Source organism: Phalacrocorax aristotelis, chromosome 2, assembly GCF_949628215.1.
Source record: "Phalacrocorax aristotelis chromosome 2, bGulAri2.1, whole genome shotgun sequence".
Lineage (NCBI taxonomy): Eukaryota > Metazoa > Chordata > Aves > Suliformes > Phalacrocoracidae > Phalacrocorax > Phalacrocorax aristotelis.
Genome location: NC_134277.1, coordinates 150,696,705 through 150,722,186, shown reverse-complemented (window position 1 = coordinate 150,722,186; position 25,482 = coordinate 150,696,705). Strand labels below are relative to the sequence as shown.

The following is a 25,482-nucleotide window of genomic DNA, read 5'->3' as shown; positions in this document are numbered from 1 at the left end:
CTTCAATCTTGTTTCTTTACCTTGTAGATTAGGGAAATTTGCTAGGAATCTAAATACAGGTTTACCTTATTTGCCTCTTCCCTATTAACATTGGTCTGGTAAGTACACTTGGTACAAGCTTTGAAGAGCTCAGGATGAGTTTGTGAAACCTTTTTTGCTCACACTTGTATAAAATGTTTCTTTTTATGTCTATTAACTGAAGGACTTCAGCAGTTAATAATTGGAAATGTTTTAATGAAGATATTTATGATGCTGAAACATCAGTCAGAAGGGTACACAGTTGGGGTGTGAGTACCACCTAGTAAAACTGAATTCTAATTAATGTCCTCAGAGATCAAACTAACAGCAGAACCATGACTTATTTTGGATTCTCAATGGTTTAAAGCTCTTCATCAGGGTAGAAGTCATCCAGATCTGTGGTATTCCATATGGGTAAATTAACCAATCCTTTTCTCAGAAATCAGTTACCCACAGTATCTCATCCTTTTGCCTCATTATCTAAAATGTATTAAATTAATTCAACAGCTTCCTGGTCATGCTCAGGCTTGTATTTCTTAAAACCTTCTCCTAGTGTTCTCTCTTCAGTACTTTTATTTATTCTTTCAAATTTTGGTTGATTCAAATCTAATGTCTATTATGTCTGTATTACAGTTTTGTTTGTTTTGCATTTGTATAACTGAAGAGTCAGAAATATACCAAGTACCTTTGTTTCCTCTTCCTATGTAATGGGTTCTTTGCTATCAATTAAGAAAAATACATGAATATAGGAAAAATCTATAGCTGAAGTTTAAGGAAACTTTGTGTTCATTTTCATATGATGCTCTACCTTTGGATATGTGAGTACATAAACAAATACTTAATAGGCTAAGTCAGTAATGGATTTTCAGTGCGAAGAGTTGTACAATATCCATGAAAACATACTCCGTCTAAAGTTGCAGTAATTTGTGTTCCATATTCTTCAGCAAAATGCAATATTGATTCATAAAAAAATTATAAGTAGTAATAGATATGTCTTCTCCAGAATTACAGAGTAGTTCCTGTGGCAATCCAGGAGTTCCACCAAAGGGTATCTTATATGGTACAAGATTTGATGTTGGTGACAAAATCCGATACAGCTGTGTAACTGGATATATTTTGGATGGCCACCCTCAGCTTACTTGCATAGCTAACTCTGTGAATACGGCATCGTGGGACTTCCCTGTTCCTATCTGTAGAGGTAAGAGAGATGCTACAATAATGTTCTTGACTATATACCTTATATTAGTATGAACAACTTTAAACCTCTGCTTTAACTATTAACTTTTAGTCTATGAATAAAGAAAGAAAAGCCTTTTTAAATATTTTGGTGTCTTGCTCACATATATGTTTTATCAGCATATGCACCTACTAATTTTTAAGTCAATATCCTCTTAAAATTATATTTCTGATTATTTTAAAACATATGTAGTGAAATAAGAGCTAAAAACCTAGTAAGAAGTAGGATATAATATCTGTGTTCAACAGGTTTGCAACTATGGGAATGTAAATTTGGGGTCCATTAATACTTCCAAAGGACTGACCTTTGGTCAAGTATTAATATGGAGCAAACAGAAGTTTGAAACTACCAAAACAATTGAGTTTGAGGGACTTCCCCTCATTCTCAGTCAGATTTGATATCTTAAGGTTTCTGTTTAGGATATCCCTTGTATTCTAACAAATATTGTAGGTAAAATACTTTTCCCTTGCTCACATTAGAAATATAGCAGTAGGAGAAAATCCTGTTTTATGGGTAAATCTTATTTTCTGAGACTACTAGAAAGAAATTATGTTTGCAGAGTAATGAAAGGAGCTAAGCTCATAAAATGGAGAAACTATCACTGCTATACACAAACAAATACAATAAAGATAGTATTTTGATGAAACACTGTTATATCAGGCAAGCTTGAGATCCTTTTCTGGATTCACAGGTTAACTTTACAGAATATAACATTTATATTTATTTTTAAAAAATTATGCAGTCTTGCAGGGGCTACAAAAAACATTCTAAATAAAATTAGCATTCTGATAAATTTCTGATTAAAAAAAGAAAAAAACACAAAAATTCAGTTGGGTTAAAACCTTGTTAACCAATACCACAAAAAGGTCGTGGGAAACCTGTATCTTTGGAAATAACATTCTATTGTTTCCTATTCTTGGCTTGGAGATATTTAATATGTTTATCCATGATTTTGATGAAAATACAAAGTTATTAGTAATAATTCTATTTTATAGTAAAATTATTTATACCTCCTAAATCTTCCTCTCCTACTTTCCAGAAAAATGCTAGCTGATAATTAAGTAGATACACAATCAAGGCATAAATCCAAATTTTGTTTATGGATATGATCATGAAAAAGGTTGGATTAAAATGTGTTAACTTGCATAAAACTTATATTTGTAACAAAGTAGAAGGTTAATGGACTTCACTGTAGATCATTGTTCAAATTCTTGATCTACCAATTTTGAAATGAATTGGCATAAAAAATTGTACTCTTGAATTACGAAGACGAGAGACTTGAACCTGATGTTTCCACTTGCCAGTCAGTCATCACAGTCACAGTGTTACACATGCTTTCTTTTGATACCTTTTTCAGTAGAACTTTGGATAGATTTTGATTTAATTCCAAGGGTATGTGAAAATACACAGTGTAAATTTGAATTTGAATGATAACCTCCCAAAGTAGTCCTGTGGTTAAATATGAATCTAGTGTGTAAGCAGAAGACTATCACATAAGAATATTAAAAACATATTTCTTTTTATTCATTATTAGAGAGGTCATTATCTGAATAGTGTCACTTTAGGGCAGAATACAGTTGACAAATTGGAAAGGATTCAGAAAAAGAGGAAACAAGTTCTGTTAGGTCTCAAAATTGTCATTTTGTCTGGAGACTGAAGGAACTAAAACTTTTCAGTATACATGAAAGAGGATGAAGAGGTGACTTAACTTACTGAAGAAACTCATGCAGAAAGGAAACATTTCTTGGAGAAGACAGCGCTCTAATCAATAGCGGGGAAGAATCTAAGGGGTAAAAGTTTGACAGATAAAAAAAAAAATAATCCCAAAGTACACATTTTAATAGTAGTGGCTACGAATTACTGAAATATAACCTAAGAATGTGACGAATTATTGATTTTAGTTTTAACATCAGGCATAACGGCTTAAAGGCTTAATACACTAAATTACTGTTAAGGTGTTTTTGGTCTATGTTTGATAAAAAATTTAACTAATTATTTTCAATAGTTCCTTCTATGAGTCTGTGTTTAATATCAAGACCATCTAACTTTACATTTAATACAGAGACCTTTGTGGTTCCATTCTAATGAATTTGTCCTAATTTTGTCTAATGCAATTATCCAACACAGAATTCTGCAGAAGGTTGCTAAAGGTGATTACCCACTAATGAGCTTCTTATCTCTTTCTCCCTGTTTGCCATGGAGACTCTCTTTGATTAAACACTCATCTTTAAAGAGTTCCTCTGATAAATGTCTTACTGTTCCCTACCAATGGTCATTACATCTAAAACAGAATCCTGAGACAAACAAGCGAAGTGGTGTGTAATTTTGAGACTACATGTGTAAGAATTCATTTTTCTCAACACTAAACATCTTGACCTCTGGTTTATGGTAGATGGCCAGGTCTCTTACAGGCATGCATATACTAGCTGTTCATTTTAATCTAATTAGTATGATTGGGAAAATACAGAGTATTTCAATGCTATGACCTAGGAAATGTCATTGTCTTATTTGTTAGAAAAGAGCCCCAAAACCAGCATAAAAGTATACTCTATTGAATACTGTTTGGGTTTGTTTGTTTGTTTGTTTTTACCTATAGAAAATAAACCAAAAAAACCCTCTGAACTTACATCATGCTTAGATGTCAGTGGAGTTAAGCTCACAGTTGTCTTTAGATCATCTGCATGTAAATGTCATTGTCATCTGCCTCTTGTAATTCAGAACAAGTAAATTTGGAGAGGTTTTTCTTAGATGATTCCTTCTACATTGCCTTCACTTTGAAGAGATCAGAAGGAGGCCATGCTTGTGTTTTAGCAATATAATTCTTACGGGCTGATGTCTCAATGAGGAAAATTTCACTGGAATCAACAGTGTTTCATATTGCCTCAAGCATCCACATATGAGACCCTTTTACATGACTGTGATTTAAATTTGGTGCATAACACTGATATTTGTATTTTTTTAAGTTACATTTTTTTGGCCAGATTTCATTCCTGAAGAAGAGTTATTCCTCACATGGCTTCCTTTTTCTTTACTAGTCTCCATAGGATTGTATTGCAACATCAGTGAACATACCTAACAATTGCTTTATTTCGTACCCTGCTTCTCAGTGAACATAGTTCAAATGCGCAAAGTTTTTCGCTTGTCTTTTACATGTTCTGATATTCATTAAAATACTGTGGTTTTTATTACATTTACTAGAAGTACAAAAATACCTTAATTAAAACTAAATTGGATTTATTGTGTTGTGGTCAATTACGTTGTGCACAACCCATGACTAGTTTTTTCAATAAAGTCTTCTTCCCTGGCAAATTAATTTTGACAAGGTAGTTTTCAACAGTGAAACATGACAGCAGCTTTATCATTGTTGTGGTTTAATCCCAGCTGGCAACAAAGCACCGTGCAGCTGCTCACTCACTCCCCACCTAGTGGGATAGGGGAGAGAATCAGAAGAAAAAAAGTGAGGCAAATCTTGGGTTGAAATAAAGGCAGTTTAATAGGTAAAGCAAAAGCCGTGCGTGCAAACAAAGCAAAACAAGGAATTCATTCACCACTTCCCATGGTCAAGCAGTTGTTCAGCCATCTCCAGGAAAGCAGGGCTCCATCACATGTAACTGTTACTTGGGAAAACAAATGCCATCACTCTGAACGTCCCCCCCCTTCCTTCTCCTTACCCCAGCTTTATATTCTGAGCATGGTCATGATATGACCATGCGTCATGGTTTTAGCTGGGATAGTGCTGTGTTTTTGACTTAGTATGAAAATAATGCTGATTACACACAGATGTTTTGGTTGTTGCTGGGCAGTGCTTGTACTAGTCAAGGACTTTTCCAGCTTCCCAGGCTCTGCCGGGTGCACAAGAAGCCCGGAGGGGAGGGGGCACAGCCAAGAGAGTGGATTCAGACTGGCCAAAGGGATATTCCATATCATATGACATCATGCCCAGAATGTTAACTGGGGGGAGCTGGCCGGCAGGGGAGGCAGTGATTACGGCTTGGGGACTGGCAACATCGGTTGGCGGTTTATGAGTGGTTGTATTGCTTGTGTGGTATTTTCTTTTTATTATATTATTGTTATTGTTATAATAATTATTGTTATCATTACTATTTCATTTTAATTATTAAACTGTTATTATCTCAACCCAAGAGTTTTTTTGCTTTTGCCCTTCTGAGTCTCTCTCCCATCCCACAGGGGTGGGGGGAGTGACCAAGCAGCTGCATGGTGTTTAGTTGCCGACTGGGGCTAAACCATGAAACCATGTCATATGGCGTGGAATATCCCTTCGGTCACTTGGGGTCAGCTGTCCTGGCTGTGTCCCCTCCCAACTTCTTGTGCACCCCCAGCCCACTCGCTGCTCGGGGAGTGTGAGAAGCAGAAAAGGCCTTGATTCTCCATAAGCACCGCTCAGCAATAACAAAATCATCTCTGCATTATGAACACTGTTTCCAGCACAAATCCAAACCATAGCCCCATACAAGCTACTCTGAAGAAAATGAACTCTATCCCAGCCAAAGCCAGCACAATCATATCACCTACTCATGAGATAATGTTGCAGCTTGTAATTTCTTCATACTGCAGCAAGCCAGGAATAATTTACTGAGATTAATAAATAAGGTTATATTTATAGTTAATATTGCCATCTATAAAAATTATAAAAATTAGACACTTTCAAAATCAAGGAAGTATTCTGCCTTCTATATTTTTAAAGCTTTTCCTATTCCAGGGTAAAATGGCTGTTGTAAGAACCTTCATTCTAAAACTCTTTTTTTTTTCTTTTTAGAATCAGAAATTTCAAAAAGAGAGTATAGTTTTATTTGTATTCCTAGAACTTCTATTAAAATATTTTCACTATTGCCTGTACAGATAGCTACAAAGTATTTGCCACTATAAAACTTCTGTTTATATGTTTAAAAAGAGGCTTTGTTTTTCCACTTGTTTGAATTGAAATGCATTTTGGTCAGATAAGTGCACAACGCACTGACTGTAGGTACTTTTTTTACATGGACAAAATGCATTTCTGCTTTTTTGATTATTTGTCTGGGAGGATATTGAGTTATTTTTCCATATTTTGTCATGACAGGTAAAAGACTGAAGAGGTTGTTACAAAATTCCATGTCTGGGAATCCTGCTATTCCCCTGCAACTTATATATAAGTACATGTAAATATATGTGTATTTCTACCTATCTGTATAGAGGTACACTTAACTTCTTTTTCTTTAGTGGATTTATTCTAAATGAACTGGACTGAGATATTTATAAGCTCATATTTTAAAAAGTGATCTACCAAATGTCAAACTGAGCATTAGAATATTCAGCTCCACACTCAAGTATTTTGCTGTTTCCTGTGTGCAGAAATCACTGGAGAGGAAAATTTGTTAATTGCAAGTCACTGGTATAATTCTGTAACTACATGGATAGTCTATCTATGACTATCATATTTCAACAACATGAGGTAAGATTTAGGTCAGATAAAACAGAGAGTTAAAGTACTGCACTTGATGCCATGCAATGCATTAACTAGTGGAACTGACAATATATGCAGAGGAAAACAAAGTGCACTTACTTAAAAGCAGGAATAAATTACATCTAATGGGGAATGAGCAATTTTTTGTCTGAAGCCAGTTCTTATATACAAACAGTTGTCAATGATTATTTTTGGGAAAAGTCCCAGTATAGCTGTGCAAAACCAGATTAAAAACATGTTGGATTATTTAAAATGAAAAAGAAAACCAACAAAAATATTGTGTAGAATGATGTATTTTTATATAAGATATGAGGATGATCTTGACACTAGTGAATGAACAATTTTTCAGATATTTTTCCACAGATCCTTTCAGTACATTATAAATTAATGGTTTAGAATGGTGCCGTGGTTTAGCGGCAGCTCAGCCCCACACAGTCGCTCGCTCACTCCCCCACCGGTAGATTGGGGAGAGAATCAGAAGGGTAATGCTCGTGGGTTGGGATAAGAACAGTTTAATAATTAAAATTAAAAGAAACAACAACAGAAATGCAATATAAAGGAGAACAACGAGAGGCGCAAAGCCCCGGGGGAGGGGGGAAGGGAGGGGAGAGGGGGAACGAACTGCCGAAATGAACTGCCCACAACGCAGCCGCTCGCCGCCCGCCGACCCGCCGCCACCCCCGAGCTGCAACTGCCCCCCCTTCATATACTGGTCATGGGGTCACATGGTGTGGCATGAACCTGCCATTGGCCAGTCGGGGTCAGCCGTCCCCGCCATGGCCCTGCCCCTCCCAGCCCCCCCCCTGCCACGCGGCAGAGCGCGGGAAGCTGGAAAGGTAGCCGACCCCCACAGTGAGGAGAATTAACCCCTTCTCAGTCAAAACCAGCACACATGGCCAACACTTTTATCGTTGGTACATTATAAAACATAAATGGTCTACAAACGGTAATCATGCTCCCCTGAAATCAGAGCAGTCAAGATTTGGAGGGGGGGGGGGAGAAAGGATGAAAAATGTCTACTGTTTTATTGAAATAGTATAATATAAATGTTGTGTGTTTTCAGGTAGAATACTGTGTGCTTTCAAGCAGGGCCCAGAAGCTCTGCAAAATAATACCCTGAATGACTTTTTCTTCTGATAAAAATTTACTTTTTGTTGCTTTGAATTTTTGCAATAAAAGGACTTTATGAGTTCTTTATTTTAGTTATCTTTAAAATGTGCAATTTTTAAGACCAGTAGAATAAAACTTTTACCTCTACAAAAAGCGTTGAAATTGCTCTCTAGTATACCCTCTCATACTATCTTTTCACATTATATTAGTGTTATTCTCAGGGTAAGATCTTTTTCTCATTATCAGGGTGAATATTCTCATTATCACATAGACAGTGTTCTTAAGTGGACAAATATATCTGAGCCTGAAGAATAGGAAATCCCAACATGAATTTTGGCATGTGATCAAACCCATGGATTTCTTATTATGCAAAGCAGTGGTGAAACTTTACTGAATTATTTGAAGTTACTCTAAGTCATTATTGATGTGTTGTGAACCAGGAAATTGGTACAGGAATGTAAATGTTTATTATATTAGAATTATCTTATATTCCTAACATTAATACTAAAATATACTAGTTTTACTGTGCTCATAATAAAAATATTAGTATTATTAATATATATAATGTCTGTTAAATGGAACTCACTGAAAATATGCAAGCAATAATAACAATATAACATAGTACACATTCCTTAGAAAACATTATTTGTGAGAGTTCTGACTGGTTTTAATACATTAGATTCTTGTCCAAAATCCATGCATTATGATATGGTAATTTATGATAACGTTGGCCACATAACTAAGTATTTACATTGGGTGGAAAACTGGAAGCATCCATTGTGCTTGCCTGTGAAAACTTACTGTGTGCAGTGATGTGTTACTGTAGTAGTGATGACACTTTAAAAAAAATTACTGAATTTTAGAAAACAAGCTCAGTATGGAAACTTTTTTAACAAAAAAGAAGATAATTTTATTAGCTTTTTGTGTTTTTTTTTTTTTTAATCAGGATTTAAATGTTCAAAGGGTGATTAAGAGATATGCAAAAGATCAGGATAGAGTTAACAGCTTATGAAGCAATTCAAAATATCTTAAAATGTTTTCCTTACTTGTCCTTTCATTAGAAATGTATATATCCAAGTCAGAATATTCATCAGACCATCAGAATCACACTTTCATTTGGTTTACATAGTTTGGCTTTGCACATCCCCGGGGTATTACAGTAGTTCCTATCAGTAGTGAGAAGACCTGTCCTAAAATCCATTAGAAATTAACATTAGCAGTGGGCAAGCCTTCCACTGGTGTGTTATAGTCCAGAATAAAAAGGTATTTGGATCAAAGCAATTAGCATTCCTCAGCGCAGTAACCATCATAATTTGGAAAACAGGCCTCTCAAATTACATCTCCAGACTGTATATAGAGAACTAGGGAAAGCAGCAGAACTGAACTGTTTCTAAGTAAATGAAATTATATTTATAAGAAGAAAGAAAGTTTATGTAATTATTGCAGAAAGGGAAGAGTAAAATACTGGTTTAGGCTGATAATTGACAACAATTTGAATAGTTTGATTTGGTAATACGTACAGTGCAGTCGTCAAAGCACAATCCTAGAGAGGTGTTAATCCCAGCAAAGCCCCAGTCTTTCACATGTGATTTAAAACTAATTTCTGATCAAGGTTATTTGTTAGAAACCCCTAAAGACTATTTTAAGAGGAGAGGTGTTAAATGTGTACCTCTAGCTTGATGCCAATTTAGGCTAGTATATTCTGCTTATGGCAGGTAATAATTTCCCTATAATATCTGACATTCTTCTTAGGATCATTTTCGATGTGCCATTCCTGGATAAATCATTTCTAGTGATAAATTAACATAAATATCATTTGGAAAATAATTTTAGTTACTTTGAAAGTAAGTACTGGTAAATCCCACGTTCATCAACTCAGTTTACTAAGTTGCTTAATCCAAAAAGTTTTTGCTACCATGGGTTTTTAAATACACAAGCATATTTTCCTCAGATTATTGAAATTATGGATTGATTAAATTTTTTGGATCTCTCAATTTCTGCCTGAAATTAGAACTTACCTGGGTATAAATGGAAATTGTGAAATTATTATTCAGGATTTAAGTAACACTTTGCAAATTTTGGTTGATAACTCAGGTGTAACTACATCCAGAAAGCAGAAGTTATAACAAATTATTTTCCTGAGAAGTCTTTAAAGCCCTTCAAATATTACTCCAAGAGAACAGCTGATTACCAGTAGTGTTTTTTGCAGACAAGAGATTTCATTGCTAAAATTCTAGCATGACATTTTAACATTCTTCAAGACTGCATCTTTATTAACCTAAAGAATGATTATTGATTTGCCTATAGAACATGAATCTTGCTCTTCAGCATTAATTAATCTTCTTGTTCTCATCATTGGCAGGAGTGTTGCTGGTTTATTTAAATATTGAGAGAGCATTGACATTAAGACAACATTGTCTCCATCTTGTGAGATGGATTTCAGATCTGTAGCCTGTTTTTAGAAATAATATTTTAAATTGTCCACTGACGAAGGAGTCTGGAGATAGTTCAGTTGTGTTACAAAAATAAATTTAGAATTTCAGAAAATTTAGTGTTCTTTTTATTCAGCTCTGCAAAGTCAGAAGTTAAAAACAATCTGCTCTGAATAGTGTTGATGCTGGAAGGGTGCTTAAATGTAACAGAAGCTATAGCAGGGTTTCGCTACATGTATATGAAAGCTTCCATTGTATTTCAGGTGGCCAAGAAAGGCCCAACAGCACAGACTTAATCTCTTACAGAACTGACTGTATAGGGGTGGGGGGTGTGTGTGTGTAGATATATATATATATATATATATATATGTATGAAGTCTGCTTTGTTAACTCATTCATCTTGTATGATAACCTTCTGAGTTTTGTTCAGGATTAAACCTTTGATAGTAGGTCTATACAAATTCAGCACATAACATTTATTTCACATTTCAGTCAATTAGTGGAGCTGACCTTATCTCACCAGAACAGAGCAGTTTATGGGCAAAATTTCTCTTTGCTGCTCTACATCATAAAGTTGAATCTGGTTTCTTCTAAGACTGGTAAGGCATAAAAAATTTTAACTGTGAGAACTTAGAATCACTAGTTTCTTATCTATTTAAACTTCCTAATCCCAATACCCTTAACATGAGCTGGTATTTTACACTTCAGAGAAAGAAACTTTTTGCTGTGAAATTATGCATTAATTCTTTCCACGTCACAGTTCCATCTTTTCTTTCATTTTGAATGTTTGGTGCTATGTCCCAACATTATATACATTGTATATTTTCTGTAAATTTTTTCCCATATCATTGTATGTATGTATATTTCAATTTTTGTATATATGTCTAAGAACGTTAAAAAACTCTTTGAAGTATAATTAAAAAAATTATAGTCTTTGTTTCTGAGGCTGCTAGTTTCTAGTTTTCTTGAGTAAACCATGAGTAAAACAGAAACCTTGTTCAATATCGATACTTCATACAAAGTAATCAAGTTGAAAAGTAAACAGTTTTCAACTAGGAGCCATGGGAAACAGATATTTTACCCACACTTAAGTCAGGTAGCAGTGGACAGTGGTCAAAAACAAAGAGTGCAGAATGATGGGAATATGGGAGACTTCAGGAATGATAAAGCAGGGTGAAGGGACATCCCGACATCTGCTTCAAGTCAGCCTGGGACACAAGCAGGAGAAACTGGAGTTCTACATGCAGTCACAGAACAGTGATGCTCTTGGAGTAACTGAGACATGGTGGGACTGCTCACATGGCTGGTGTGGTAAAGGATGAATACTAACTCCTCAGGACAGTCAGGCAGAGAAGATGGTATGGTAGCCTCTGTGTGAAGGAGCAGCTTGGATGTATGGATTTGCGGTTGGGGATGCAAAATCATTGAGAGCTGGTAGATCAGGATGAGAGAACAACACGGCAATGAGAGAACTCACGCTAAGATTCTGTTACACACCACTGGATAAGGCTGAGGAAACGTGTGAATTGTTCTTTAACCAGCTCAAGGAATTCTCTAATTCACAGACTGTGGTTCTTATGAGACTTTATCCTTCCTGATATTTGTTGAAACGGTAATATGGCAGGATGCAAACAGTAAAGATTTCAGAATATCTTAAAGAATCCATAACCATGTTCCACAGCAAGATTTATTTCCAGTGGGTATTTGATAGTCCTTTAAAACTAAAAATGTTCCCATTTTCCAAAGGCAGTGGTTTTACATATTTTACTTTTAATATCATTATAAAGATTTTTTATCTTTTATTCCACATTAATTTTTCTTCCTAAAATTTAAGCATGCTACCTTTTTTCCTGTATACATCTTTGTACCTGTGCACATTAGAAACCAATTATTTTCTTCTTTGCAACTTCCTTTTACTTGGTTAGTTTTGGTTTTTTCTTCTTTAACTATAGTAATACTAATGCACTCTTACTTCACAACTTCTTAGACCATCAGCAATTTTTGTTCATTTCCTCTAGATTGTTTTTAATTTATCCATGTTTTCCTTTAAAGTGTTGGACCCCAATTAGCAAAGAGTGCATAAGAATTTTTGTGATTCATTGATCACAGCTCACAGTTACAGCATACTCTATGCTACTCTCTCAGGTGCTGGTGTGTCCAGTTATCCAACTAGTTAGTCTATAGCAGTTATTTTAATTCTTGTTCCACCTTTAAAATATTGTTCTTGGGCTTAAATAACATTTTTAATAAAGAATGTTTCCTTGATTAGCTTTGGTTTTGGTTTTGGTTTTGTCTTTTGGTGTTTTTCTGGTTGGTGCATTTTGGGTTTGTAGTTGGTGGTGGTTTTTTGGTTGGTTTTTTTTTTTTTTTTAGGGTTTTTTTTTTTTGTGGCTTTTGTGTTTTGTTCTTTTTTTTTGTCAGAATGGATTCATTGTTGAAGTCCAGGTAGATGGGCAAAGCTTTTGTCTTTCTGTATTGCCCATTGAACAAAGCACTTGTGGTAAGGCACAAATAAAAGGTCTCCAGAAGCTCTAGACAAATCTGGCCAATGTCCCAGAATAGATTATGTTTATTTACGGCAATCTATAGATCTCAAGGCTAGCCAAAAATATAGTGCCAGATTCCAGTTTTCTAACTCTATGAAGAAAAAAAAAAAAGTGCACCCATGTATGGGAATAATGTTGTAGTTTACCTCTTCATTTACTACTATTTAATGCAAACACTGAAAAAGAAATATTTGAAGACTTAGTCCTTTTGCAGCTTTGGACATTAAGTAAAACTGCTGAGGCACTTTTTACCTGATTTCAAACTGAAAGTATAATGAAAATTACTTTCTATATATATCTGTTCATCTGAACAGGATTAGAAAAAGCAGAGATTTATGAATAACAATAATGGTCATAACTTCAGAAACAGACTATTTTGGGAATTTTGCTCTCATTGGGGATGAAAGTTCAAAGGGCTTCTGTCACTTATCCAGGTCATGGGGACATCATCCAAACACCAAGGATTTTATAAAGTGTTCAGTTTCTATCATATCTAGGAACACCAAAGATTGAAGTCAAATTTTATAATCATTAATGAACACTAGCACTCTAGGAACCTGGAAGGATCAAATTAAGATATCTGATAGTCACTGAGCTAAGGTTTATCACTCATAAATGGTACAGCAAATAGACTAACAGTACTGCTTCACTAAAGAGAGAAAGCAAAAGAATGAACAGCAGAATAATCAATAACTGGCTGCTCTGGATGCTCAAAGTACAAAAATGACAGTTCTCTTTTCTCATCCCCTGATGATGCAATTGCTAGGACAGTCAGTTCTTTTCATGTAACATGCAGTTATATGTCACCTATACTATAGGATTAATAATTCCAGGATGCTGCCATCTTCCTTGTTTAATTGCAAAGCCTCATTGAAGGTGCAGCTAAGTCAGCAAAGTAACTTGTCAACCTTTGCTCTTTCTACCTGTTCCAGGCAGCCATGCTTGCTCTAGAGTTATTCTGGTATTTCTAGGCATATGGTTGCTCCATTATCCACCTTTCTGGTCACTGCAGGTCTTTAAGTAAGCTTGAATTGTGTAAGAAAAACAAGTATATATAACAGCTATATGTGTATATGTAGAAAAATCCCTACTATTAAAAAAGACCTCTTAAAAGGGACCTTGATCCCTCACCTTGCAAATTTATGACTTGCTTTCTGAGTCTGTAAACTGTTGCCTTAAATTAAGATCAGCCACTGCATGCCTCACACTCAGGCATAGTCTGATGGCTCTTCTGGGTACTATTTTTCATGTTATTACTAGTACAACATTTTCTTTATTACAGCCTTGGGTTGTTTTTTTTTTTAATATAAATGTACTCAACTATAATCAAAAAACAAAATATAAATTCAACATATGGTAGACCTATTCATGGTCCCTTTCACTTAGACTTCCTTCTGTCAACCATATATCAAGAGAGGAAGATCCTCCCCTTTTGATCCTGTTTCATCTGGAGCTGCCTGGAAGAGTGGCTGAATATTTCAGTCATGTAGAGTTAACTTTTTTAAAAAAAAAAAAACAGTAAGTTGTGTTTCTTTTCTCTTGCAAATGGCCTTATGATCATCAGATGAAAGATACTATGTTACATGTTTTTGTGAAATATGAGGGACACAACCACTTTAATATCATTCTGTTCTTTTTAATTCTGTAGGTACCAGTTAAATGGCATTTCCTTCTCTGTGCTAAGGATAATTCTCCTAAATTAAAACAAAAAAGAATTCCCCTCCAAACTTCCTTAATGGTGTAGCTGTTTGCATGCAATATTGCACTTTGTTCATTAGCAAAAAAAGGAAAACAAAACAACCACCCCAGTGATTTTTAAATTTTTTCTTTATTTCAGTCCCAATAATGATACATTTTTCTATTCATCAAAAGAAAAAAAAAATCAACTTGATATTCCAGGCGTTCCTTTTACATACATGTAATCATTTCCCACTATTATTTAAAAAATTGTAGTTATCAAAGAGGCCAGAGTGTACTTCATGCTTCTTGGGTTGAATTTCAGATGTTTCAGGATGACAATTTAACTCATTCATTTTATTTAAGAGTACAGAAACAGCAAGTAAGACCAAGCTTTTCTAGGCTTTGGAAAGTTTAGGATAGTTTTCGAACAACTTGCTGTGGTGAGCCCATCCATTCAAAACTTCACAGAAGCACAGGTGCTCATGAACTTTGCAAGCAGATTATTTCTATTTTTGAGAACGATTTTTCCTCTACATCCCTAGTCACTTCTATTTGAAAATAATACCACCGTATTACAGGTAAGCAATGTAGTGTGTATGAGTTTAAATTCCTGTAAAATTTAACTAAGTAGTTTCCTCAGACAGGCCTTGATTTTTATATCTATTTTTACAGTGTTAAAGAACTAAAAAGAGACTAAGGAAATGGATTTCAAATATCTCAGAATCTAAGAAATGTAACTGTAATGTATTTTAACCAAACCCTTTCTACATTTTCAGGCTTTTTTTTTCTTTTTAAGGAAGGTAATATTAAAAACCTGGGACACTGAATGGATTTTTTTCTTAGTTCATAGACCAGAAAATAATATTTGAACTCATTGGATTAGTACTGTGTAATGGATTTGCATTGGAAAAATGTATCTATGGCTTTTTAGAATATAATTTCCATATTTTGGCTCATCTGTTGAAGCACGTGACGTTGTTCTTGGAGGTTTTTTGTTTTCAGTAGGAGTCAGGCTAGCCAATAACTATGTTGCTTAGCAGGTTATGTTTTACTGGTTCTTTCAGTTTCCTGTAATTATTAAGAACAGTGGTACCATATGCCTAACATGGTATCTGATTTTTCCTCTGAATTGTGATTCTCCTTAGAGCATGCATGTAACTACATAAGGGAATATCTATGTTTGTGAACAAGCTTTCTGCTGATTGTTTTTAGTTTTGGCTGCTAACACTTTCTGTATGATCGCTTATCAAACACATTTTGAATAGAACACAAGCAATTAGTAGAATAGCTACTAGCTATAAAAATGTAAAATCCTGCAGCATACATACCAGTTAAAGGCAGCTTAAGGTGAAATGCCTGTATAACACAGATATGTTGAGATGGGAAGGAGACATAACTCAGGAGAATTTCTTTGCCTCAGTGCTTTGGAGCAGAGATTTATCCTTCTGATTTATCCTGCAAGAAACTTTTTGTGATAGTGCATAAGTACTGTAAAGCCTTGCTGTCTGTGCTCAATTGTGACCTCAGGCTGTCCTCCAGGCAAGGCAAATTCAGCTGAAGGTGCTGGTGAAGCTGAAGGTGGGTAGGTGGTTGGGGAGAAAGTCAACTTCTATTGAGCAAATGGGTTGATTTGAATTAGAATTTGTTGTGGACCAAATAAGGAACTAAGGAAGCTACATGGTGGCTTGTCTTGCACAGTAATGTCTTTTGAAAGGCTGTACAGAAACCTTATTCAAGAATAAGGACAGGGAATAGAGTGATGTGGATGAAAAAAACTTTAATAATGTTAGATCAAAAGAAAAGAGATTAATATAAAATGCATATAACTGATGGCAATACTTATAAAACTGCAAAGGATATACGACGTAAAAAAATACAGGGAACTTGGATGTCGAAAGATAATATAATGCACTGCTGAATGAGAGTTCTTCCAGTGAACTTAATCGTGATGGTAAGAGGCAAAAAAATACATAACAGCAGGAGCAGGCAGGACTAAGAATTTGAAGGATGATGCTGTGACAGAGATACTGTACTAGAAGAAGGAAACAAGAAGAGCGTAAGAATTTTGGAAAGTGAAGATTTTATCTAGGAAATTCACTATCTGACTTCCAATTTAGTATAAATCTGAGTTAATTTTATATGTTGGATCCATATTCCTTTTTTCCCCTCCTAGCTTTTACAGAATCCCTAAGATGAAAAGCAAATGTAAATCCTGGATGCTGTGCATCTGCACATAAATCTGTCTTTCAGAACTGTAGTTTTTGGACATTTGTTCTATCAAATTTTCTGCCTCTCATAACTCTGGAGGTATCCACAAGAAATGCAAAACCATTGTTTTAAGTCTCATAAGCTAATGTCAATTTACAAAAGGTATTTCTTCAACAGCACAAGCTAATTCTTAGATTCCAGATATGATTTCTGGGTTTTATGAGTGACTGAAATAATTTTTCAGTTTTTCCAATCCCTCTTTACTGTAAAAACTACAGGTTAACCTGGTTTTGTAGTATCTTCTTCAGTCCATGAAAGCACATTGGTGTTTACATGGCTTGTTTCTCCATTATGAATACTAACTTCTGCTGACTACCTAGAATCTTGGATATATTGCTCAGCCAAAGATTCATATATGCATAGAAGAACCAGCAAAAAGGGTCATATATCCTGAAGTGCTAAGCATTACACTGCACATTAATTCTGTTTGTTTTGTGCTATTGCATATAGACTTGCAACCATCCTAATTCCAGTTATTTTTGGATTAAATTTGTTTGTGTCTCATGTCTACCATGCTATTTGCAAGACTATCTGCTATTTTGAACAAGGATGCTATAATGATCTTGCTATTAGCCAAATAATTTTCTCTCAGACATAAATTCCAGTACTGCATATTATCTACTTTGTGCCAGCACTATGGAGATGGTTTACAGACATTAGTGATTCTGTAGCCCTCTAGTCCCAGAATAAATTAATGTATAATCTGAACATTGTCAGCTCAGGAGTTGGCAGGCTTGGTAGACTCTGCTGCATTTCAGCTGTTTCCTGGCTAGGCTAGCACATAGAAAGTCCAATTGAGAGATTTTCTAAATATGCACAAATAATTACAATAAAAGCTCCCTTTTCTGTCATTCCCAGTATTTCACTCTTCCAATCTTTCTAAAGAACAATCTTTCTTCTTAATCATTGTACCATCATTTGCATAACAGTCTGAAAGATCTATGACCCACATCAAGAAGTTGCTAGTAAAGAGCTTTGCCATCAATAGGTAGATACATTATGAGCAATAGCTTGAAATCTATCAGCAACTCCTGGAATGTAAACTGAACAAGTGTATTTCTCAACAGTGTTCAGTTACCTCTGGTAGAAAAGAGCTTTCAGTTAGTGGATCAGTATTACACACGCTTACAGAAAAATATTTAAAAACTGAAGGTATAAATATAAGCATTAAAAACTAACAAACGAACAAGCAAACTTCCTTAAGTTAATGACGCCTGTCATATAACTTGTAAATTCAGGAAAGAAAATTAAATTCTGGAAAAAAAAGACATTCTTCTTTTGAGTTGTGGTGTGTCCCCTTGAGTGCTCTATTTATTTAGGGACTTCCAAAGACAAACTGTTCATGTCTAAGTAAAACATTTGTCATAGATACCCCCAAAGATTTCATGCTGTTAAACTACCATTTCAGCTTCATATGAAGATCTAAAGCAAACCAAAATAGCAAATGAAGATAAATGAACTGATTAAATCACAGACAGTTTAACAGGTAGGTGAACAGTCAACACATAATTTTGAAGGTCTTGTAGCAGCCCCCCCAGAGGCTGCAAATCTTGGTGCAATTTCTTTTGTAACACTATAGATGATTAAAAATTCAGAAAACAACTGACAGTATTTCTGTGTTGAGAAGGACCTGGGAGTGCTGATGGACAACAAGCTTACCATGAGCCAGCAATGTGCCCTTGTGGCCAAGAAGGCCCACAATATCCTGGGCTGCCTTAAAAGGATTGTGGCCAGCAGGTCGAGAGAGGTTGTCCTCTCCCTCTACTCTGCCCTAGTGAGGCCACAGCTGGAATACTGTGTCCAGTTTTGGACCCTCCAGTTTAAGAAGGATATGGAACTGCTTGAGCAAGTCCAGTGGAGAGCTACCAAGATGATCAGGGGACTGGAGCATCTCCCTTATGAGGAAAGGCTGAGACATTTGGGTTTGTTCAGCCTGGAGAAGAGAAGACTGAGGGGGGATCTCATCAATACCTATAAATATCTAAAGGGTGGGTGTCAAGAGGATGAGGCTGGACTCTTTGCAGTGGTGCCCAGTGACAGGACAAGGGGCAATGGGCACAAGTTGAAACACAGAAGTTCCACCTCAATATGAGAAAAAACTCCTTTCCTGTGAGGATGCTAGAGCAGTGGAACAGGCTGCCCAGGGAGGCTGTGGAGTCTCCTTCCCTGGGGACATTCAAAACCCACCTGGATGCAGCCCTGTGCCCCCTGCTCTAGGTGTGCCTGCTCAAGCAGGGGGGTTGGACAAGATGATCTCCAGAGGTCCCTTCCAACCCCTGCCATTCTGTGACTTAATGTGAACAAATATTTGACAAGGCAAGCAGAACTCTGCAAGTTGAAGCCTTTTGTAGAATCTTGAAATGAGGAGCACATAAAGACTGTTTTGTAGAGCTAGCTAATGAGGACAAGTATGAAAGTCCATCTAAGAATCAGACTGAAGTACAGGCTGCCCCAAATAAAGCAAGAAACTCAGGACAATCCTGTCTTAAGATGTAGGCATCAGGCAATTATTTGCAAGTGCCTGAAGAGCTGCTATGTGCTGTGTTTCAGGACCCAGCTCCACTGACAGCAGTTCTAGGTTCAGGGTATGAGGGGTTTTTTTCATATATGAAGCAAGTGTAACATTTTGTACATGTGTATGTGCTTTTTTCTTCTACTAAATATGCATATAAATGCATAAACATAAGCGCATTCTCACTAAGCTTCTATACAGAAAGAAATGCTGTCTTGTTTGTGTTAAATGGCTGGGTTAAATTCAGCTTGAGTAGATTTAGGAGGTTTTTTACGAGGTCATTTAGAATATTGTGTACTATATTGCTTCTTAAAATTTGGATTGTTTTCTATGTATATTATTAAATTTATTATTGTACTGTGTACTACTCTGGCAATATAAGTGCGGTATTAAGTGAAGAGTTATACTTAAAAACATAAAAAACAAGTTATTGCTAGACAGTTAGGAAGTCTTGCATTATTTGATCAGCAGTTCCCTAGGGGATTCTATCCAACACACTGGAGCGTTTCCGAGGAAACAACAACCCTATAAAAGCCTCCAAGAAGTTCTGTCTTTCTCCAGGTTCTCCTCCTTTCCCCCTCTTTTCTAGCTAGTTTGTATTGTATGTTTCATTTCAAATGGTGCAATAAATGGAAGAATTTTATCCCCTTATTACATGGAAAATATTGCCTTCCATAATAAGGTCTGAAATTCTGTGGACCAAATGTTCTATCCTTGTGTTGCTCTCCTAATTTTAGGCAGTTTTACTTTCGTGGGAATATGGCTATTCATTCATAAGTTAGCCACGCTATTTGTGAGCTAAGAAGATTTAAGCTATCTATGGGGGACACCTTCTCAAATTATGTGAACAATTAAACAGCAAATAGATTCCTTAGGAAGGCTAAGGAATCTCCATTATTTGGGGGGGGTGTATTATTCTTTATTCAGAAATATGCGAATTAGTGGTGGTTTGTATGATTTGCAACCGCTTAAAATTTTCTAATGGAGGCAACTACCCTTTTTTAGGACACAGACTTACTTTTCTTAGTTAATGTCTTAAGAAGTGGAGTCGTTGTTCCATGATCAAAACTCAAAACCCACTCATGATTAATTTCTCATTATTATTCTTTAAAACATAGTTGTCGTCTTCTTTGTTTTGAAGGGTTTTTTTGTTTGTCTGTCTGGTTTTAGTAAGCCAATGCCTTTTTAAAAAGTTCACATTCATGGTTCCCAGATATAAGTTCACTCTGGACAGACGATCTATATAGCTATTAAACATTTTCTGCTCTGTTTCAGCCCTGTTCAGTACATTTCCAAACTTACACTTAGAACTGTATTTGTAAATACTGAGTCAGTTTAGGAATTAAGATCATAATGAGATACAAAGTTTAGAATGCTTTCAATAAATTTTTTTTTTTTTAATTTTCCAGTTTGTGTCAAATGAACTTCACTGTGGGTAGATGTGAAAGTAGTTATTTCAAAGTCCTCATTGTCACCAAGCTCACTAGCCTTGGCAGATCCAGAATTTGTGAATAAATTCTTGCAAATTGAGAGAATGGAGCCAGATTCATACAACATATAAACACAAGTAAAAGGTTTATAAGTACCAAAATGTGAAAAAAAAATTTGTTTGTGCATTATTTCTTGATGGCGTAGTATTATTGCTATTAAAGACAGTGGGAATGAGTGAAAGAAAAATTAAGCAGCGTGAAAATCAAAGACTGAAGGTGAAGGAGTAAAAGTGACCAAGACTGCTATTTTTCTGTCATACTTCTTTTTCTAGTGGCTCCAAAAATCAAACAAGCAAACAAAACACACAAAGAAAACAAACAAACAAAAACCACACCACCACCAACAAAAAACCCCAAACCAAACAGAATCAAACCAAACAACCCAATTTCACTTCCATGGCATGTGACTTGCATCAGATTACTATCTTCTTTATTCTCTCTGAATTTCCGTAGTTCTTAAAGAGTACTAACAGTCAGAGTGTGGTGTTTTTTCTTGGACTGAAATGTTCGCATTTAAACATTTCTGCTGGGCTCTGAATGATGTGTGCGCAATTGGGATGATTGATGGCAACTGCAGAGAAATCACACTTGCAAAGAATATTGTTTAGCTGAGAAAATATTTTAATGAAAGATTCATTCAACAGGATAGCAGTAAATACATTGTTAAGTCTACCTTTGTAATGGAAATACAGCTGTGTTATCTTAGGAATAGAAGTATCATATTCTGTTACAGAATTTATGAAAAATAAGAGTTTAAGGAAGTCTGCTTTTTTTGCATGGCTTTTTGCATTTCTCAAATGTGCCTTTCTTCTAATGACAATTCATTCTCATATTAATTAATTCACATAACCACTGCTTAATAATTTTAATTCATTTTATAAGACTTCTTGAAATGTTTAGAAGTTAGGAAGTTAGGAAGTTCAGAAGGCTTCCTTCTACCACCTTCATTATAGAATTCTACATGTCGATTAGTTGTCTGGACTACATTTAAGGCCACAAAGGAGAACAAAGCACTTATGGTCTGTCAAATATTCACTGCTAAAATAAATCATAGAATCATGACATCACATAGTTTGGAAGGGGCCTTTGAAGATCTCTAGTCCAAACTTCTGCTCAAAGCAAGCTCAACTACAAGAAGTTGTTTGGGGTCATGTCTAGTTGAGCTTTGAATATACCCAAGGTGGAGACTCCGGACTCGCTGGACCTCTGTTCCAGTGTCTGACCTCACTCATGGAAAATTTCTTCCTCTTTATATTGAATCAGAATTTCCCACATTCCAGCTTGTCTTCATTCTCTCTTGTCCTTTCAGTATGCACTAGTTAGAAGGAATTGGCTCCATTTTCTCTGTACCTTCCCATTAGGTAGTTGAAGACAACAGTAAATCTCCCCCAAATATTCTCTTCTCCAACCTGAACAGATCCAGTTCTTTCAACTTCTCATGCCATGGCTCCAGACCCCAAATCACCTTGGCAGCCCTCAGCTTGGCTCAGTCCAATATGCCTATGTCTTATCTGTAATGGACTTTTAAATCAGATATGGTGCACCTTAAAAATGCCTGTTTCTCATAAATGATGATGAAAAGAGATGAGTAGCTCAAATATAGAAGTCTACTATGTGTGTATATCAAAAGTTAGGTGAGATGTCCAGTTCTGTATGTTAAGTGGATTCTGCAAATGCAAAGAGAAAGAAACTGCTGGAAAAATCTATTCCAAAGTACCAGACTAAGAAGAAGGAGAAGCATGGGAGAAGAAAAGAGGTAATAGGCTAGAAGATTCTGAGAAATGGAATAGACAATTCTGGCACTGTTAATGGGAAAAACCCCATGACTGAAAGATGGGACAGAAGATAAAAGAATATCTAAAAATTTACAGTGACTGTAGGGTATTGATAAAAGGACCAAAAGAGAAGGTCAAAGCTGACATACTGATGAGGGAATGGAGAAGGTGTGTAAAAGGACACAAATATATACAACTGGAAACAATCTGAAATTTTTCCAGAGCAACGGCTACTTGTATTTTATCTTTCACGTATAGGAATCTGCTTTGAAAAAAACCCAAACTTCTGAATATGAACTGTATATGTCTACACTTTCTTTTTTCTTTTTTCCCTGTCAAACAACATATGACCATACTGGGATGCTTCTGCGTTTCATTTGCTATAACCATTGGTATGTGTTCTGCCAAAAATGGTACATTCCCCTTTGCTAAATTCAGTTAAAGATTTTCAGTGCAGCAAGAGGCAAAACATGAAAATTATCTTGTCCACAAACCAACAGTCTGATGGCAAGCAATCTAATTGTATCAGAGAGGCTTGTAAGCATTTGTTGATTACAGCATAGTATGTTCATAAAAAGAAAGTAAAAATATCCAGCAAGATAAACTTCATAAATCTGTTTCATTTTTAATGAACAAATATTATATATTTGATAGAGAATTCTGACAATAGTGATATATTTTTCATCTGTGTCCTTCAAAAAATATTCATAAAGATAAAACAAAAGTACTGAGTATATTATTTATATATCACACTATATAAGTATAGATAATATTGATTTATAAAAACTTCTATATTAATATAAAAACTATTTACAACTTTATTTATGTATCCATGATCTTGTGATATTATTTCTGAGGTAAATTAATTCATTCATAATTTTGAAGTGGCGTGCCAAAGGTTGAGAATTGCACTTTTGATTTTTCACAAGTTCTAAAATTTTAAAAGCATAACTTCTTAATCTTAATTTTTAATAATTTCTGCAGAAGTGTATGAAATTCTGAATCAGAGAATGGGGTAAGAAAAAAGTAGAACATGGTTCCAAAATAGAGGTCACCCTCATTTAGCTGAGGTTATTGTAGAATGACAGAAATATAATCACTTATAGAAACAACTTAGGTTTAGACTATGAGAAAAAATTAATTAACAGAGTTAAAAATATCAAGGATTTTTCAACATTTAAAATATAAAGTAAGAAAATTTCTTAGTTCTATTCAGCCACAGCTGTGGTGGTAGCTAGCTGTAACACAAAAAAAGTAATAAAAATATCGAGCAACAGAACTTACAAGTCTAGGCTCTTTGGTGCTTCCCCTTCTGTGGATTTTTACTGCCTAATAGTATGATTGTATTCACACTCCAGTATTTTCTGCAATGGGAGCAGTAATTTATCTCTATCCAGCTGCCTATTTTCATGAAAATCTTAGCAATGTTTTTCAAAATGTGTCTTTACTGCAAATTTGATTAAAGTTGGGCTATAGATTCAAAAGCTGCTGAGGTGGGAAGAAGCCAAGCTGAAATTCTTAGTGTTTGTATAATCAATTCAGCACTGAGTTCCAACAACACAGTCTTGGGATTCTCTTACATCTTGCTATACAAGTAATCATATGTGCCATGTTCTCCTAAGCATAATGTTTAACATATATGACAAAAATCTATACTGTTGTTAAATTATTTAACTTTCAGGTAGTCTGTGTTGTAATGTAAGGAATGTGTTTTTCTTTGATTCTAATTGTTACAGTGTCATCATGATGAAATGCATGCATTTTATTACTGTGTAATTACATTGTGTGAGTTGAGAATTGTCACTTAATACAAATATTCTGGCAGCCAATGAGTTGTATGCCTGTTCTCAGTCATTTTTTTTTTTTCTTGTTGATTTTCTTTGCTGTTTCTGCACTGAAGATGCCCAGAAACATAACTGGAATTTACATTGTATCATCATTGATATTAAAACCCAATTCATTATAGAATTAACCTTTTAAAATTCTTTTGATATCAAATTTAGCATGCTAACCTAGGGTGCTTTTTCCTCATGTACCTCTAAATACCTTTACTGAGTAAAAATCTTGCTTTAGTAAATCCTGTGTAATGCCAGTAGTCCAGACGGAGTTGCAAAATCTATCCGTCAGTACACATACCATCATCTTCATAAATAATATGATCTAGCAAGTATTGAATAAGCATTGTTGCAACTAAATATATAATTCTGTCCACAGGTATATATCAGGGAGTTGCAGTTTGTTGTAATGGAGTATTTAGAAAACTGACAAACCAGTTTTGGACTTTAAAACTGAATTTTACTAAATCCAAATATTAATAGCACACTTTGTGCAAACAGTGTTTAATATTAGTCTTGAAAACATATCCTTGCCAGTCAGCCTTATGGAACGGTCAGGACATTGGTTTGTAGTTACTTGTGCTTATCTTATCTTGCAACTTTTTTTTACTTGGAATCCTCCTATGTACAGCTTCAAATGTCTTTGCCCCTTTGGTGATCATGCTGCTCACATACTTCTCAAAAATGCTTATGTATTGTGTCTCGCTATAGCATCACAACATCACAAAAATACATATGTACTACTGGTTATGCTGTTATATTGGTTACACTGTTTCAGTGCACTTATATTGGTGTTCAAGGTAAGTGAATATTTATTATATCCTGATTAATGTACTTTTAATTTACACATATCATAGACCTCTGCTCTAGCTCCAGGAGTCAGAGGGAAAAAAAATGAAAAAAGGAATTCTAGCTCTCTCACTGACTTCCCGTCTTGTTTTTCCTTTGTTTGTTGAGTTTTTTTCTTCCCTTTCCCCCTGCCACCTTCACTTATTAAACTGTCCTTTGAACCACAAGCTTTCTCACTTCTGCCCTTCCATCCTCTCCCCTATCCTTCTATGGGTGAGTGAGTGAGTGAGTGAGAGAGCGACTGGGTGAGGGCTGACCTGCCAGCTGGG

The 25,482-nt window shown here is 35.4% G+C and overlaps 1 protein-coding gene across 1 annotated transcript in view; it reads left to right on the top strand.

Annotated features, from left to right (window-relative positions):
* Positions 1-25,482, top strand: part of CSMD3 (CUB and Sushi multiple domains 3) — a 614,053-nt gene that overhangs the window by 69,596 nt on the left and 518,975 nt on the right. The window contains exon 4 of the mRNA XM_075085810.1: positions 1,022-1,216. Coding sequence (XP_074941911.1) covers positions 1,022-1,216 — 195 coding nt within the window. The remainder of the gene's footprint in view (positions 1-1,021; positions 1,217-25,482) is intronic.